The sequence below is a fragment of the Erythrolamprus reginae genome, chromosome 4 (assembly GCF_031021105.1).
Source record: "Erythrolamprus reginae isolate rEryReg1 chromosome 4, rEryReg1.hap1, whole genome shotgun sequence".
NCBI lineage: Eukaryota > Metazoa > Chordata > Lepidosauria > Squamata > Dipsadidae > Erythrolamprus > Erythrolamprus reginae.
Genome location: NC_091953.1, coordinates 94,652,264 through 94,670,027, shown reverse-complemented (window position 1 = coordinate 94,670,027; position 17,764 = coordinate 94,652,264). Strand labels below are relative to the sequence as shown.

The 17,764-nt window shown below is 37.4% G+C and overlaps 1 protein-coding gene across 2 annotated transcripts in view; it reads left to right on the top strand.

Moving 5' to 3' along the window:
• Positions 1-17,764, top strand: part of GABRG3 (gamma-aminobutyric acid type A receptor subunit gamma3) — a 195,914-nt gene that overhangs the window by 139,178 nt on the left and 38,972 nt on the right. For both annotated transcript variants that reach the window (XM_070750943.1, XM_070750944.1), the window contains exon 3: positions 15,866-16,003. In XM_070750943.1, coding sequence (XP_070607044.1) covers positions 15,866-16,003 — 138 coding nt within the window. The remainder of the gene's footprint in view (positions 1-15,865; positions 16,004-17,764) is intronic.

Here is a 17,764-nt window from a genome sequence, read left to right as displayed (position 1 = left end):
AAATAAACGCTTGACTCGTCAAGCATTTTTACCCTTCTCCATAGGATTATTATGCTTATTAACATCCCTACATTTAGTCTTAACTACATGTATTATTTTAACAAACTCTAAGATTAAAAAAAGGATCAGCAACCACAGTCCCAAAGGTGCTTTTTCAGGAGACAACTGGATTTTCTTTTTTTCTTTTGAAGATGTTTCATTTTTCATTCAAGAAACTCTACAGGATAATGGGGGATGGAAGGACAGCTGATAATCTTCATCCTTTCAGCGGGTTGTTGAAGCACTTGGAGGTGTATCTGTTTATCAGCAAGTACAGTTTCAAAATAGACTTCCTTGATCACTGTAATTGTGTAGGGATGCTCATCAAAAGCTTATTAATATAAAAGTTAATTTCTGGCATCTATTCGCAAAGTAATCTCTATTTCACAAATCCATCTCTCCCACCTTTCTACCAGCATTAATTGGAAGTCAATACATCCCATATTATCATCAGAATTGTACTTAAAAAGAATAAAAATGAAATCTTAGAAAATAAAAAAAATAACTACATAATATAATTAGTTACAGTGCATTTTACAGACAGTAAAGAAAACTTGTCCACAGACAAAGAAACTGGATTATAAAATAAATCTGAATCATCTAGAAATTTGCTTAATAAAGGGGAATTTAAAACATAGCCCTGCAGTGCAAAAATACTTCTTTTGCCACAAAGGTAGAGTTCTAAAAAATACGAGATTTTTATTAATTTTCTTTTAAGATGGATATTGAAACTTCTAGTGTTAGTGCCATCCTAAATTTAGGAATGAATATTTGGGTTAAATATCATGTATTCTACAAAACAAAGGAAATTGGCTGTCAAAGAAAATCTAATCTATAGAGAGGCCAACGAATCTAATTGCCTTTTTAAGCCCATAACATGTTTAAAGTTTGCTTATAACTCAACATTAATATGGCTTGGGGGAAAAAAACATAACTCTGCAACTACAGGTAAATTAAGCTGATTCTAAGTTATCAGCCCAAATCAAAGGCCCGATGGCTAGAGAGGGAAAAATTATTTCAGTCAATACATGGCCATGTGAGGGATTATACTCTAATCACATTAGCTTCATGATGAAGGATTGTACCAGCACTGCCATTGCCGATCTAAGACAAGTATTGAATAAACAGAGCTTAAGGCTAGAACATGGGTGGAAAAAAAACTGAAGTTCACTAAACTAACAAACGGGAAGAGCAAAACATCAATTTAACAAGGAAGATTGATTAAGGAAAGGAAAGAGAGGAAAGAGAATAAAAAACAGATAATGCCTATAGAAAATAAATTCCCAAGTTCTACTAAAGATAAGATTTCCATTTCTGCCCTGAAGAAAAGTGACCAGTAGTAATGATCTGAGAGTCACTACTGAAATGGATAAAAGCAGAGAACAGTGGTCTTGATAGCCTGCCAAGAGAATTAATTGCTTTCCTGAGGTTAACTCTTGGAAAGTAATGGAAATGCTTCCAAGGATCTTTAAGCCCACCAATTTATCCACAGCAAAACATACCAAATTTACCCAATCACTGTTTTTGATACAGTAGACCAGTTTATTTCACTATTGGGAATATATATATGCTCGCTAGGATTTTTTTATATTTTTAAAACTTCCATGTCTGACAAGGGGAGCTGTTTTTCCCAATCCTAACCAACACATGGAAGATGAGGGGGGAAGACCAGTCTTTATTATTGTATGGGGTATAAAAAGACAAAAAAATTATCCGCTTCAAAACCAGATTATTTTCTACTATACCATTTTGATTGAGTATCAGGAAAAATTATTATTATTGTTATCTTCTTCTCTGAACTTGCTTATCCTTTAATCAATTGAGAAGTAATTTTAAAGGAAAGCACACAGAAAGAGGAATGTTTAGATTTGTACATCTCTTGAACAAGGGCAAGGACTAGCAACAGTATCTGTGCATGAAATTTAGTTCATGAGCCATCAAACACTGATCTGCACTTTATAATCTATAGGCATGAAGGCAGACTAGAGAAATCCATAAGCAGATAAACAAGCTTGTAATCAATGAATCAAGGGAAAAAAACTCTATAAAGAGTTGGAAAATAATGAAAAATTCCCAGTGAGTAATAGAAGGAAAAAACTACAGTTAAATAAAGTGCTGCTTGAAAATAAAATGTTTTATAGGCTTTATTTTTGTAATATATATAGCAGCCTGAAGGGTAACTTAACTATTTCTCTTTCAATTGCCTTCCACTCAGAATTTCATCCCCAGTTCTCTGTTTCAGATACAAAAAAAGATATATTTATGTTTTTCCTTGCAGCTAGAAAACCTCTTACAAATTACAGTTTGGATCAAAAAACAGTAAAGAACGAATTAAATATTGCAACTTTCTTTATCTAATGAAACTCATGATCCTGGATTTTTTTTCTTTTTCTCTTCCACCTTGAAAACTACCATATTCATAAAATTTAACATAATACAATATGATATGATATAGAAGCACACATTATATATTTGTATTTCCTATTGCTTTATGGCAATGATGGCGAACCTTTCTTTTCCTCGGGTGCCGAAAGAGCATGGGCGTAAGCTATTTCACATGCGCAAGTGCCCATATTCATAATTCAATGCCTAGGGAGGGCAAAAACAGCTGCCCACACCCTCTGGAGACCCTCTGGAGGCAGGAAACAGACTGTTTCCTAACTTCTGGTGGGCCCAGTAGGCGTGCGTTTTTCCCTCCCCAGGCTCCAAGGGGATCCCTGGAGCTAAGGGAGGGTAAAAATGTCCTTCCCCTCAGAGGCTTTCTGGAAGCCAAAAATGTCCTCCCAGAGCCTCTGTGTGAGCCAAAAATCAGCTGGCCAGTGCACTCATGTACATTGGAGCTGAGCTAGGGCAACAGCTCATGTGCCAGCAGATATGACTCCGCGTGCCTCCTGTGGCACCCATGCCATAGGTTCACCATCACTGCTTTATGGTGTGTGTGCAAACCAGTGCTGTTGAATCATGTATTGATATTCCTAATATGGAATATTTTTCTAAGCATTAGCTAAATATACTCTTTTATTTCAATTTCACTGAAGCATATTCTGATTCACCAAGTTATTTTTAGTCTTCTGTGTTGAAACAATTATTTGTTCAAGTCAATTTGCCATTAATCAATAACAGTTTATTCATTAAATTTATTGGCTGTAACTAAAGATGAGGAGAGAGGGAATAGGATGAGTGAGGGAAGGTGGGATTTGTTATTAATCTATTAGCACCTCGATGAGAAACTCCTCCCCTCCCATTTAAGCCCCAAGCCTCTTAACAGAGCCAGATCTCTAAGCTCTTGCACAAAGTCAGGAGGGTTGGGACCAACCTTATAATTACAATAGAAATGAATAGAATTTCAAGGAAAATAGAAATGTTGTGTGAAACAATTAACTGCTGCTATTGTCAAATGCTGAGCGCCAGTTTGGTGTAAGGCATCAGGGTAGAAACTTGGAGACTTGTGAGTTCTAATCTGACCTTAGGTACAAAGCTGGTTGACTAATCTTGGACCAGGAACTGTGTGAAAAAAAGACTTTAGTATTTTCAGAACACAAACAGTTAAAGGGTTTACTGGTAATAATAAGACAGAATTTAGCACCATTTTCTTTCTGATAGATTACCTAAACTGAGCACCAGCCCCATTCCCTGCCAGGACTTGTCCACCCCTGTAATTGCGGTTAGAAACAATACTTGCACTGAAGAAGGATTTTTTACTGTAAATATTAGGCAGATGAAGATTTCTGGAAATTGTCTCACACTTTCTGAAGTCTACTGAGAATCACCAAAATGATGCAAACATCCAAAAGCTGCCCTGATGCCTACACTTCTGCATGAGTTGCTTAGCCACTTCATAGCTTCGGTATAAGAAGCTCTGACGGTACAGCTTTTGTGTGGTATATGCAAAAATCCCTATTTGGAGAAGACTTCCTGAAAGCAAAGCATTATGGACTCTTCTGATGTGAAAGTAAAGAAAGCATCCATAGTCATCTCATCTACTTCCTAAGTAGTTGCTAAAAATATTCTTATAAGTGAATTGGACCTGACAGATATATGACAATATTACTGTGACATATAATTTAACACAGCAAGTGCTAACTTGTCTGTTATTCTATAGTATATTTTCTACATCTTCTAGAGGTGTTAATCTCATGCCGACATGTTGTCATCATGTGCTGTATCACAACTTTTTTCCTCTTTGATATACCAGGGGTGGGCGGTGGCCAGTACGTGATACATATGGCTCACAAGTTTGACATCCCTGCTCTATATTCTTTCTCATTATGTTTGCCTCCACTTTTGTGGAAAGTGGAGATCAGAACAGTGGAAGAGCACTTGATCCTGTCTTTAGACTCATTTAGTTGAATTGTTGAACGGATGAACAGAGTCAAGAAGGGAGATGATGGGTCCTTCAAAGAGCTGGAAGTCTGAAACTGTTCACTTGAAAGCAACTGAAGACCTTTGGTCTAGGACAGTGATGGCAAACCTTTTTTTCCTTAGGTGCCAAAAGAGCATGGGTGAGTGCCTACACCCATAATTCAATGCCTGGGGAGGGCAAAAATAGTTTCCCCCATGTCTTGGAAGCCCTCTGGAGGGAAACAGCCTGTTTACCAACTTCTGTTGGGCCCAATAGGCTCATGTTTTGCTTTTCCCAGGCTCTAAATGCTTCCTTGGAGCCGGGGGAGGGTAAAAATACCATTCCCCATCCTCCCAGAGGCTCTCTGGAAGCCAAAAATGCCCTTCCAGAGCAAAAATCAGCTGGCCTGCACACACATGTACTTTGGAGCTGAGTTAGGTCAATGGCTCGCATGCCAGCAGATATGGCTCCATGTGCCACCTCTGGCACCCGAGCCATAGGTTCGCCATAACTGTTCTAGGACCATGCTTCTAGGACCATCCAGCATCATTCAGCCTCAGGCTCAATCTACTTTGAGTGGTTTTTGATGTTCTCTGAGCTTGGTTGTTTACTTACAGATGTTTCATTACCCAAACTAGAAAACATCATAAAGAGTGGAGTTTGACCTCAGTTTATATTCAAGTGGCTTCCTCTGTCAGTGTTGGTGAGAGTGATCTTGGTGGTTCTTCAGTCTACTATTAGCTTATTTGGCAATTTTTGATTGGGGTATGGTTTGCTTCTTGATTGTTGGACTGATATTAATTTTGGCTGGGCTTTCTTCTAGTTCATAAAGAATGAATAGACAGAATGAAATAACTTGATAGCTTACATGTGTTAATTGGGTCAATAGATTAATGTACATATTTTTTTTTTTGCATTTATCTCTCCCCATTAAAATGACTTAAGCAAATACAAATAGCTTGTGAAAGACGTTGAACTGTTTCTTATTCTATGAAGGTTCTGGCAAAGACATTTCCTAATGAATTATTATAATACTTATGGGAATCATAATAAAAATATTACAACTTCGAAAATGCTTGTATAATTCAGTTCCTAACATGGATTATTCTCCTTTATCCTGTGATGTGTGGGGTATTTTCCCCCCAGAGCTGGGTATGTTATTTATTATATGTGATATCAAATCCGGTTGTATCTTCTAGTTTAAAACAAATACATGTAAAAGTGAAACCCATTATTTTGGTCTCTTTTTTGCTCAAATGCAGAGAAAATATTTCAAACCTAGAAAGCAATGCCTGAAAATTTTGATGTTCTCATTAAATGTAAGACGATCCATCAACAATGGTGTAGACATTCCATTACTACAGCATTTGGGATGGGGGACAATTCACTATGTTGACACATAATCTATAGCAGTTCTGGAAAGGAAACTCTGTCTAAAACTTTTCATAAAAGCTTTTGATCTATCTCTTGAAATAACATTCAACATTAACATACCATTTTTTTTAACTTGATGAGGTGTATTACACAAAGGGTATATTAATAATCCCCATAATATCCCCAAAAAAGACTTTCTTTAGTGTATGGAGAAACTATGTGACATATTTCCATCTCACTTCTACCCCCAATTTCCACAAGTTAATTTGGAAGGAATAAAGGAGTAATGCAACTGACTGATAGGGTTATAATATTTAATGTAATAGAGAATCTTGATTATACAGAGTTCCCAATCTCCATGATGATTTCCTTCTTCTCAACAGTGTTACATCTTTACATCATAACTTTCCTTTCATATTGAGGGGTGAAAAGTAGATTCTACATTCCCCCACCCCCAAAAATATCAAGCATTTCCATATTGAGGAGCTGTGGTGGCGCAGTGGTTAAATTCCAGTATTTCAGGCTAATTCTGATGATCGCCAGGAGTTCAATCCTGACCCGCTCAAAGTTGACTCAGTCTTCCATCCTTCTGAGGTTGTTAAAATGTGGATCCAGATTATTGGGGAAAATCTGCTGGCTCTGTGAACCACTTAGAGAGGGCTGTAAAGCATCACGAAGCAATATAGAAGTTTAAGTGCTATTGCTATTAAGAATTTATAATGTCATCAAGTCAGAGTTGTGGTACTACATGATAATGAAGACAGGCTTTGTGGTCTTAAAACAACAATTTTTTCTATCCTCCTGTCCTCTGTGCCTGGGATTGGTGAAAACTGTTTTTGACTATTTGCAGATCTGGCCATGTCTCTTTTTAAGTAGGATTTTCATCAAACAATCATTGTTTGCTCTATTTTCAAGATAACCAATAACTAATGTCGTATTGTATTTCTTCAGATTACATAGATTTGTAGCATCATCAGAAAAATATAAGATAAATTATTAACTCCCTACCTCGGTCTAAGCATTTCCTGTACGTATATTTTTGCCCATTCTTTGACAAAAAAATTAAAGTAAATTTATACAAGGGAGAATCAGTTTGTATAAAAAAAGTAAGCAAATGCATTGAAAAAACTGACTAGTTACCTCTTTCAACTTGTAATACTTGCATACCACTAATTCTTCAATTGGATAGTCTTGCTATCCATGCCAGACTATGGCTGTGGTAAGTGAATGTGACAGAGGGAGGTGAAGACTCAGAGAAAGAAGAGGCTGCTATGTAATAAACCCAAATATTTTTCATTCATCATCCCATGAAGGATTAAGTGATATGCCTTTATTTCTGAGGTGACATTCACTGGATGGTAACATGATTTCCATCTTCAGTTACAAAAGAGGATTGGCATAAGCATATGTCACAATTGCAAATCTCTTGATAAATTCTTAAGAATTTAGGATATTAAAGTAGTATAATTGTTTAAGATATCGTTTAATCAATTTTAACATTCCTTGCCTGTTTTAAATTTTACATACTATTTTTGTGCTTTTAATATTTTATTGTATGCCACCCAGAGTATGAAAGAGATGAGCAGTTCTTAAATACAACAAATAAATAAATAAATCTGTGGTTGATCTGTAGTTCGGGGGGCGTGCATAAGTGCGCTTTTGTGCCTAATGTCCTTGTCCTACTGTCTTATTATCCTTTCTATTACTACGTTCTACTTATGTTATGTTAATATGTACTATAATACTATACTTGTTTGACAAATAAATAAAATAAATAAAATAAATATGCTCTCAATGTACATAAAAAGAAAAATACACTTGTCAAGAATCATAAGATACAACACTTAGTGATAGTCATAGGGTACAAATAAGCAATCAAATCATGTTAGGAAACAGTTGATATAAACAGTTGATCATAAGTGAGAGGAAATGGGCAGGGACAGCTTCCTAAATTTTTACTCACATTCTGTGGGTGTGGTTTATTTTGTGGGTGTGGCTTGTGACTAGCTGGGATGGCCAGCCCAGCAAAAGGCATTATTAAAAGGAATCAACAGAAATATCCCAGTTCAAAGGGGGAAATGCTTCACCTACCCTACGATCTGTTCAAGACGATATGATATGAGACACGAAGGGACTCAACTCTTTCGTCCTCTCCCTTCTGTCCTTTCCCACCTCCCTTTCTTTGCAAAGAGCATGCATGTTTGCAAGAGGCATGCGGAGAGAGAAAGAGAGGAGAGAGGGAGAGGTAGCTGTTTTCTGTCTTCACCTCTCAGCAGGGAAGAGAGGGAATTGGTGAACCTGAGCTGTCTGAGGTGTGGAATGGGAACAATGGAGTGCCATGCTGTGGCAAGTACTCAAGTCAGTTGCTCAGGTGAGGGGCATACCGCACCGCATTGGGAGGAACCCACCTCTGGAGATGGGAGATAGGAATGATGAGAAGATTAATAGTAGTGCAGATTTTATAAATAGATTTTATAAATAGTTTGACAGTATTGAGGTGTTATTTATTTAGCAGAGTGATGGTGTTCAGGGAAAAAACTCTTCTTGCGTCTAGTGGTTCCAGTGTGCAGTATTCTATAGCATCATTTTGAGGATAACAGTTGAAACATTTGATGTCCAGGATGTGAGGGATCTGTAAATATTTTCACATCCCTCTTTTTGACTCATGCAGCATACAGGTCCTCAATGGAAGGCAGGTTAGTGGTAACTGTTTTTTCTGCAATTCTAATTATCCTCTGAAGTCTGTGTCTGTCTTGTTGGGTTGTAGAACCAAATCAGGCACTTATAGAGGTGCAGATGGCGACTCAATAATTCCTGTAGCAGAACTGTATCAGCAGCTCCTTGGGTAGTTTGAGATTTCTGAGTTGGCGCAGAAAAAACATTCTTTGTTGTGCTTTTTTTATGACATTTTTAATATTAGGTGTCCATTTTAGATCTTGATATATGGTAGAACCTAGAAATTTGAAGGTCTCTACTGCTGATACTGTGTTGTCTACTATTGTAAAAGGTGGAAGTATGGAAGGGTTTCTCCTAAAGTCTACCACCATTTCTACAGTTTTGAGTGTATTTCACTGTCTTTAACACAATATGTTTATGGCAACTATGAGGCAGGAGAAACTTGACATCCTAATTGTGGCTGTAGCTTGTGTTTCATAAAATTAATTCCTCATTGTCCTCCACCAGTGCTCTAGATATCTCTTCTCACATTTCATCCCCTTAGCTCCTCTGTATATTGGAAAGAGACCCAGAATCCTAGCAAAGGAAGAGGCTGCTTAGGCATGCTCTCATCCAAAGCCCAAGCAACCCTATCATTTCTGGTCATGATCAAGTCTTTAATAGGCATGTGCATCAGACCTTCAAGATCATCACCACACTCCCTCTGGAACCAATAGGAATCTGGGTGGATTCATTGAATGGGTCCAGCTTCCCTGCAGTAGAGGACAGTTCTAAGGAACTAGCCGCCCCGAGTCCACGGAGAGGGGCGGCATACAAATCCAATATAAATAAACAAATAAACAAATAAACAAATAAACAAATAAACAAATAAACAAATAAGCAAATAAGCAAATAAGCAAATAAGCAAATAAGCAAATAAGCAAATAAGCAAATAAGCAAATAAGCAAATAAGCAAATAAGCAAATAAGCAAATAAACAAATAAACAAATAAACAAATAAACAAATAAACAAATAAACAAATAAACAAATAAACAAATAAACAAATAAATAAACAAGCTCCAGGGCAACTAGAAAGTGATCTGAGCATGACACAGCAATTATGTATGCTGGCAAGTCTATGCTGATGATATACCTGGTTGAAAGCTGCCTAAATCTTGTCTATAAATTAATTTGTTACAACAGCTACAAAAGGAAAAGATCAGGAATGAGAAAGGAACAGGGAGAATACAATTTCTATTTCAGTAAAATGTTTAAAGGAGGGGAGAACTGTGCCCAGAAACTGCAGTGCAAAATGTCTTAGACATTATAATCTCCATGCAATCTGTTGCCATGAAGAAAAAATTTCTAAACAGCTTTCATAGTTGAATTAGTCCTGATGGACAGAACAAATATAAAGAGTAACTTGCCAGCAGAATAATAGAAGGATTTTGTGCTAGTAGCATTTTGACTGACTACCCACCTAATTTGGCTGAAGAATAGTTGAGATTCCTATAATTTGTCAGCAGGAAATCAGAAATGATTGTGAATGAAAATATACAATCTACAAGTAAGGTAGAGGCCCAGCAAGTTTTACTTGTTGGCAGGAACTCACACAGCCTTTGATTATGATTGAGGAAAGAATGTTGGTTAGCTGTAAGCTGTTTACACAGCATGTATACATAGCTCTTTCACACTTTAAAGCATGTGAACAATATTTAACAGAATGTTTCATTTTTAATTTGGTGGAAGCAGCCTTATTCCCATTAAACCTGGCAATCCTACGTGTGATAATTATTCCAGTCTGGGATGGTGCTGCATTGTGGGCACAACAAAGCTAATTATGCCAACAGCTCAAACAATGCCCAATTAGGGGGGAGGGCTGGCTATGGAAGGATGCTGGCTTTCATAATGCATGATAATAATTAGCTGCAATGAAGCAAGAGAAAAGAGAAAATGCCAAGATTTCAGAACTACATCCGTTCTCAGATTTTTATTGTATCAGTGTGATAGAATCCAACATGTGTGAAAAAATAGCTATTTGATCTGCCATATAGACCCGGGGGATACGTACCTAGGCCACTTCTGGTCAAATAAAATAACTGTGTACATAGGTGGCCCAGTAGAGAAAACAGTGATTGTTTCTACATCTTTATTCTTCAATTGTTCCACTCCACTTAAAAGATGAACTGTGGCTGTGGGAGAAAAGTATGCATGAAAGCATGAAAGCCCAGGAATATTGAAGAACACTATAATTAATCATTTTGTTCCGGGAACAGTGAATCTATTTAATTTTTATGTTTATTTACCCCGTTCACACTTCATAAGCCTACGTGAACACTAAAATGATACTTTTAGAATTTTGTGACAATCTATGAGTCAGAAATGTGCATAGAAATATGCACCTTAACACAAATAATGCATAATATTGGGCAAAATTTGCAAAAAGTTCATGTTCTAAAAGTGCATATAGCACAAAGCAGAAAAGTTATTCTATATAATTATATACACAATTATATGTAAATCTCCCCTTTACCTCAATTTATATATACAGAACAATTGGGAAAGTGAAATACTGAACAGAATGAAGATAGATTTAACCACCACTTAATTGTTCTCTATCAGTGATTAATTCTGTCCCTACACCTCTCTATTAGCGCCAACATCAACACAATTGAGAGAGTCCAGAAATATTTCACATATTTCCTTTGTTCCTCTTCTCACAACAAAATACCTTACTCCGCCAGACTTGAAATTCTTGGTTTAGACAACTTACAACTCCATCGTCTCTGTTCCGACTTAATTATAGTTCATAAAATCATATACCAAAATGTCCTACCTGTTAACGACTACTTCACCTTCAACCGCAACAAGACACGAGCACGAAATCGATTTAAACTAAATGTCAACCGCCTCAAATTTGGCAACTTTCAGACTTCTGGACTTCAACTCCCAGAATTCTCCAGCAAGTTGGAATTCTGCAGTTGGCTGGAGAATTCTGAGAGCTGAAGTCCACAAGTCTTAAAGTTGCCCAGTTGGAAGATCTCTGCAATAGAGGAACAAACATGACATTTAGATAACTAAAATTGTAGTAAAACAATTTATAAAAAGCAAAATAGAAATAAAGGCTTGGTTTAGATTGATAGAACAATAGAAAGTTCTGTTTGCTGCAAAATGATATTACAATATATAATAAAGCATATAGATAAAATATGGACAACATAAGATTAAAGGAATCAGATATATTTCACCTACAAAAGGGTTTAGGAGAAAAATAATTATAATCATTTTCAAATATTAGGAGACTGAAGTGTAAGTGATAAAACAGATTAGTTCTCTGTTGCTTTAGAGAGCAAAATTGAAAATAATAACTTCAAACTAAAAGAAAGAACATGACAATAAAACATTGGGGAAATTACTATATGGAAAATTAGTTTTGACAGTCAGAGAAAGTCAGAAGAGCTTCAGAAGGCATTGTATTGCAATTTATTATAAACACTGTAACAGTCTGTTATTCTGCAATGGTAACAAGTTGTACTGGATGAAGTCTAAAGTACCTGACAATTACATTTAATCTAAATTACGAATTCAGATAATAGTTTTAAAACCTCTGATCCAAAAACCCACATTAGTATAGGCTCATGACTTGTTATATATCTTATGGAAATGTTGGTCTGGTGATTCAATGCATGTGGCCTATGCTGTTTTAAAAAAATGGTGATTTCCCATTCTCCATAGTGTGTGGAGCTAGGTTCCAAGGATGGGAAGACACTGCCCTTTATCCAATCAGGACCGAGTCTGAAGTATAAAAGCACCCCTCTACTGTTGCATCCCCTCTTTCGACTCAGTCTTAGCGATAAAGGACAAGTGTCCTCCCATCCTTGAAGGAATTACACCTTTTTTGAGTATCCAGTACTGTCAGCGTATTGCATGAGTTTGCCTCCCCAAGTGATAGTATTCGTTGGAGGGGAGCGACGGGCCTTTGCCCAATCCCTGATTGTACCTCCAGCTGAAGGCCTGCTTTCCCTCTGAAGTGCCAATTACTGTCTGTTGAGGCAGTGAGGCCAGGCCCTTGTCATCAGCACCAGGATCAGGCAGCTGTGCTTGCCGTCACAAACGTCACTCACTGACAGAGACGATCTATTCTGTGACTGGTGTGGATACCACAGAAGCTATGCGCTTCAGCGCCTAAAATTCCCCTCCCTCCGCCTGGTGCCTGTGCTCCAAGAGCCAAATTGGTGTATACACGCACACACACACATATGCATATACCAGTGTTTCCCAACCTTTTTTGAGCCGCGGCACATTATTCACATTTACAAAATCCTGGGAAACGTTGGGGGGGGGCTAAAAAAAGTTTGGACAAAACACCCCTCTTTTCCTCCCTTTCGCCCTATTTCTCTCTCCCTCTTTCTTTCTTTCCCCTTCTCTCTCCATCCCTCTTTCTTTCTTTCTTCCTCTCTTTTTTGCTCTTTCTCCCTCCTTTCCTCTTTCTTGCTTTCTCTCTCTCTCTTTCTCTGTCTCTCTTGCTATCTCTCTTTTATTCTCTCTTTCTCACTCTTGCTTTCTCTCTCTCTCTTGCTTTCCTTCTTTTTCTCTTTTGCTTTCTTTCTCTCTCTCTCTCTCTTGCTTTCTTTCTCTATTTCTTTCTCTCTCTTTCTCTCTTCCTTGCTTTCTTTCTTTCTTTCTTTCTCTCTCTTTCTCTCTCTCTTTCTTTCCTTCTCTCTTTTTCTCTTGCTTTCTTTCTCTTTCTCTCTCTTCCTCCCTTTCTCTATTTCTTGTTTTCTTTATCTCTCCCTTGCTTTCTCTCTCTCTCTTGCTTTCTCTCTTTCTCTCTCTCTTGCTTTCTCTCTCTTACTTTCCTTCTCTCTTTCTCTCTTTTCTCTCTCTCTTGCTTTCTCTCTCTCTCTTCCTTTCTTGCTTTCTTCCTCTCTTGCTTTCTCTCTCTTACTTTCCTTCTCTCTTTCTCTCTTTCTCTCTCTCTCTCTTGCATTCTTTCTCTTTCTTTCTCTCTCTCTCTTCCTCTCTCACACACACACACTCTTTCTCTCTCTCCCCCCCTTGCTTTCTCTCTCTCTCTCTTGCTTTCCTTCTCTCTCTCTTTCTCTCTTACTCTCTCTCCTCCTTTTTCTCTCTCTCTTTCTCTCTCATGCACCACGCTGGCAACAGAGAGAGAAAGAGAGAGGGAGAGCGGAGAGAGAGTGGAGGGCGGCTTTCCGGTCCGCGGCCCCCTGGATCAGTGTCCCTGCAGGGCCCCAGCGCAGACTCCGCCATCGCCTTCGCCTCTGCCTAAGAGGCAGCAGCCACATTCACCCCTTCGCTCTCCCAGGTGTCCATGGAGCTCAGCGCCTGGCCACCCGCTGCCTTCGCCTCCCAGTAGCGCGCCAGACATCTACCTGAGGAACGGGTGGTTGGGCGCCACGAAGGGTGGTGCTTGAAGGCCACCATGGTGCCATTGTTGTCATCACGGCGCAAAGCCAGGCAGTCACAGATCGCTCGCTTCTCCGGCCAGCAAGCCGGCTGCCTGGGAAAGCGGCGCGCTTTTTAAATGCGCACTTTTCAAATGCGGCGCTTTCCTGGGCAGCCGACTTTGCTGGCCGGAGAAGGGAGCGATTCAGGACTGCGTGGCTTTGCGCCACTTCAAAAATTTCTGCCGGGGGAGGGGGTTCCTAATGGCTGTGCGGGCACACAGTGGCCGGCGCCCTCCCACCGGGCCCCAAAAGCTCACTTGCCATCACCGCCAGGGAAGCTCCAGCTGGGCCGGGCTCGCGGCACACCTGACCATGTCCTGCGGCACACTAGTGTGCCGCGGCACACTGGTTGGGAAACACTGGCATATACACATACATACATATGTACACATACATACACAAACATGTTTAAGGGCTCCCAATTAATGCAGAAAAGCTAATGCAGGTAATCAGCAGTGATTATACATTGAAAACAGAGCAAATTTGAATCCTAAAGTACTCATTCTTCAGGGAGATACAAATGCTATAACACAAATCTTAAAGCTGACTTCCTAGCCCTAAATATGTTAATATAATCTGTTTGGCAATACAGTAAATTGTTTTCTTGGCCCTTTTACCAGTCAACATCATGAACTATAAGTAGTTTTGATTCATAATTGAAAAGCCTCTACAGTATAATTGTGACTCTTTAACATTGATTGAAAATAAATGAATGCCATACTCCAAAGACACTTATAAATTATTTTAACAGACAACAGATTAATGTCTTGTGGGCATCTCTCATGCTATAGAGCAACTTGAGAAAATGGATTAATTAAAAATAGCAAGAGTTCATAAAATGGTATGTGAATTATTAGGAATATACTATAAGAAGATAATGCTACTTAAAGCAAAGAGTATAAGAGATAATCTATAAACTTGGGAATTCCAGAAGAATTTCTACAGCCTACATATATTATTGTAACAATTTACTATTATTATTTAGATGTAATTGCGTGCTGAAACTGAGGAAGCAAAGACATTAAATTCATAGAAAAGTTTGTAATATTTGATTGGGCTTCAGAACAATCCTACAGAAATTTATCTTAATCAGACAAGGGTTGTTGCAGCCCAGTACTCTTAGCCAGGATTCATTCCCAATTTTGTAATTTAAGGTATTTTTAGCTGAGAGCCAATGTCTGTACCTACGGGAATCATTTACTGCTTAATGCAAATTATCTATTTATTAAGATACCCATGTATGCAAAATATATTGAACTGAGGGCCATTAAAACAATAAGCAAAGTGATCCATATGTTCTTAAACAGCTCTGACTTCAGAGAGCCTGCAGAAATCCTCTAGCAACTGCCTTTGAAAAACACCTGGAAACTAAAGCAGGTGCAAAAAGTAGTGCAGGAGTAATGTGCATACCAAATAAGTACATATTAAATCTGTTCTGTGAATTTGATTTGTTATCAGTTTGTTTCCAGGATCAATTTAAAGTTATGACTTATAAAAATCTACAATATGTGGAGATGGATTATTTTAAGGATTATCTCTTTCCAGTTATAGTTATCCATTCCATTAGACCTGGCAAATGGGATATGTTGTGGGTCCCATCAAGCAAGAGTTTTATCTGATAGGAACCAGGACCTGCCATGGCACCCATCTTCTGGAACATCCTCTTCCCAGTGGTTATATTGATCCTAATCCTGATGGTCTTTAGGAAATTCCTGAATATAAGGCTATGCCATCAGGCCTGGGGAGTGGGGAGACTGCAAGGTGGCTGTACTGTTTGTGAATTGTTAGTTGACACTCTCCTGCATTTTTTATGTCTTTTGGTTAATAAGTTTTCACCATTTAACTTTATCTATAATGAGTGTAAATTTTTGCTGTAAGCTGCCTACTATCACATATGTGAGAGGAGGAAGAGGAGGAGTTAAAGAATGTATAGTGTTCACATTGTGAAATATTTACCTGATATTTGATGCTGACTTTTAATTTACAGATGGCTATCCACAAGAAGAAATGGTTTACAGATGGAGAAAAAACTCAGTAGAAGCTGCAGATCAGAAATCTTGGAGACTTTATCAGTTTGACTTCATGGGACTCAGAAATACTTCTGATATTGTGCAAACATCAGCAGGTAATAAATAAGAATTTCCTGTCCTGGAACTTGAAAGATTCACTGCACCCATTTTTCTGTCTAGAATATCTTGTGATTACAGTATGTATACATAGAAATATAAAAATTATAGTTATAGCTTCTCATGGGATAAATTACTGAAAATGGATTACAAAAAGGTGCTAGATAATTTAAAACAATGTGTGTCATGTATAGATATGCAAGTATATTTTTTCAGAAATGCCTACAGATGTGTTTATGAGTAGTATTCTCATCATTTCATACCAACAAGTTATCTAACTTAGATAGCTGTTCCCAAACCTTATCTTGTTTTAGTGCACTGTGAAGATTGTAGTTGAAGTGAAATCAATCTATCTGTCTGTCCGTCCGTCCATCCATCCATCCATCCATCCATCCATCCATCCATCCATCTATCTATCTATCTATCTATCTATCTATCTATCTATCTATCTATCTATCTCCCTCCCTTAAATAAAATCCCCTATCTTTCAAGATTTGTGATGAACATATGGTGGAATACTTACTATATACTTTTATTACTTTGATTATTATTCTAAAAGATGCACAGTTCATTTTATAACCTCTTTATTTACTGAAATTCCACATCACCCAATGAATTTTTATTGCAATCATAGAGCAGCATATACATTTATTTTATGTGCAATGGCTTTTAGCTGACGAGTATCATTAATTATTTGAATGTGGTCAAATTTTGTATTATTGTCTAAAACGTACTTCCATTAATTGTATAATTGACATGGACATGTTTTTATTCTATAATATTTTGCTTTACTTTATTCATTATGTCTTAACTTTTATGTTTTTTTAAATGAAATACTTATTATTGATTCTAATAAAGAGCTAATAAAGTATTGCCTGAAAAGCAAGTTTAGATAATACTCACCTCGTACATTGAGCAGGTAATGACCAAATCACTGTAATATAAAAATCATTATATATTACTGTTGCAAATGTATGTTAGTACCCAAATGAATCCACTGTTTGAAATGCCAATTCCAGAAAACCTCTCTCCTATAATGTACATCTATCTGGAGACAATGAGAGAAGCCCATTGAAAGATCCCAAGCTGAAACTTCTGTTTCAAGCACCAGGTTCAGAAGAGAGTTTTATTTTTTCACAGGTATTTTGCCAGCTCTATTGTGAACCAGTGAATAGAGAGTTCTCTATTATTTCCTTCATAATAATGTGTTTAGAATACATGTGTCACCTAAATAAATAAAAAGTAGAAATATTTCTCCAAACTATTATTCATTATCAGTGACTCTTAACTCACTGTTTTATAAACTAATGGGCAATTGACAAACAACTGACCTTTTATTTATTTTATTTTATTTGTCAAAACATGTATAAGATAGCAGGTATACATAAGCAAAAGCAAAGTAGGTACAGCTAAATTTGGACAATAAGACAGGAATGGTTGGCACAACCGTGTACTTATGCACATTCTTTACAGGCTTCTTAGTAATGGGGTGAGGTTGACTGTAGGAAATGTAAGGTTAAAGTTTTTGGGGTTTGGGGAAGAAACCACAGAGTCAGGTTGTGCATTTCAGGTATTAATCACTGTTGCTGAAATTGTATTTTCTGCAGTTGAATTTTGAACGGTTTACATTGAGTTTGAATCTAGTGTGTGTTTGTGTATTGTTGCGATTAAAGCTAAAATATTCATAGAATAGATTAGATTAGATTAGATTAGAAAAGAAAAGAAAAGAATAGTTGATTGGATTTTTTATTTCTGTTCAT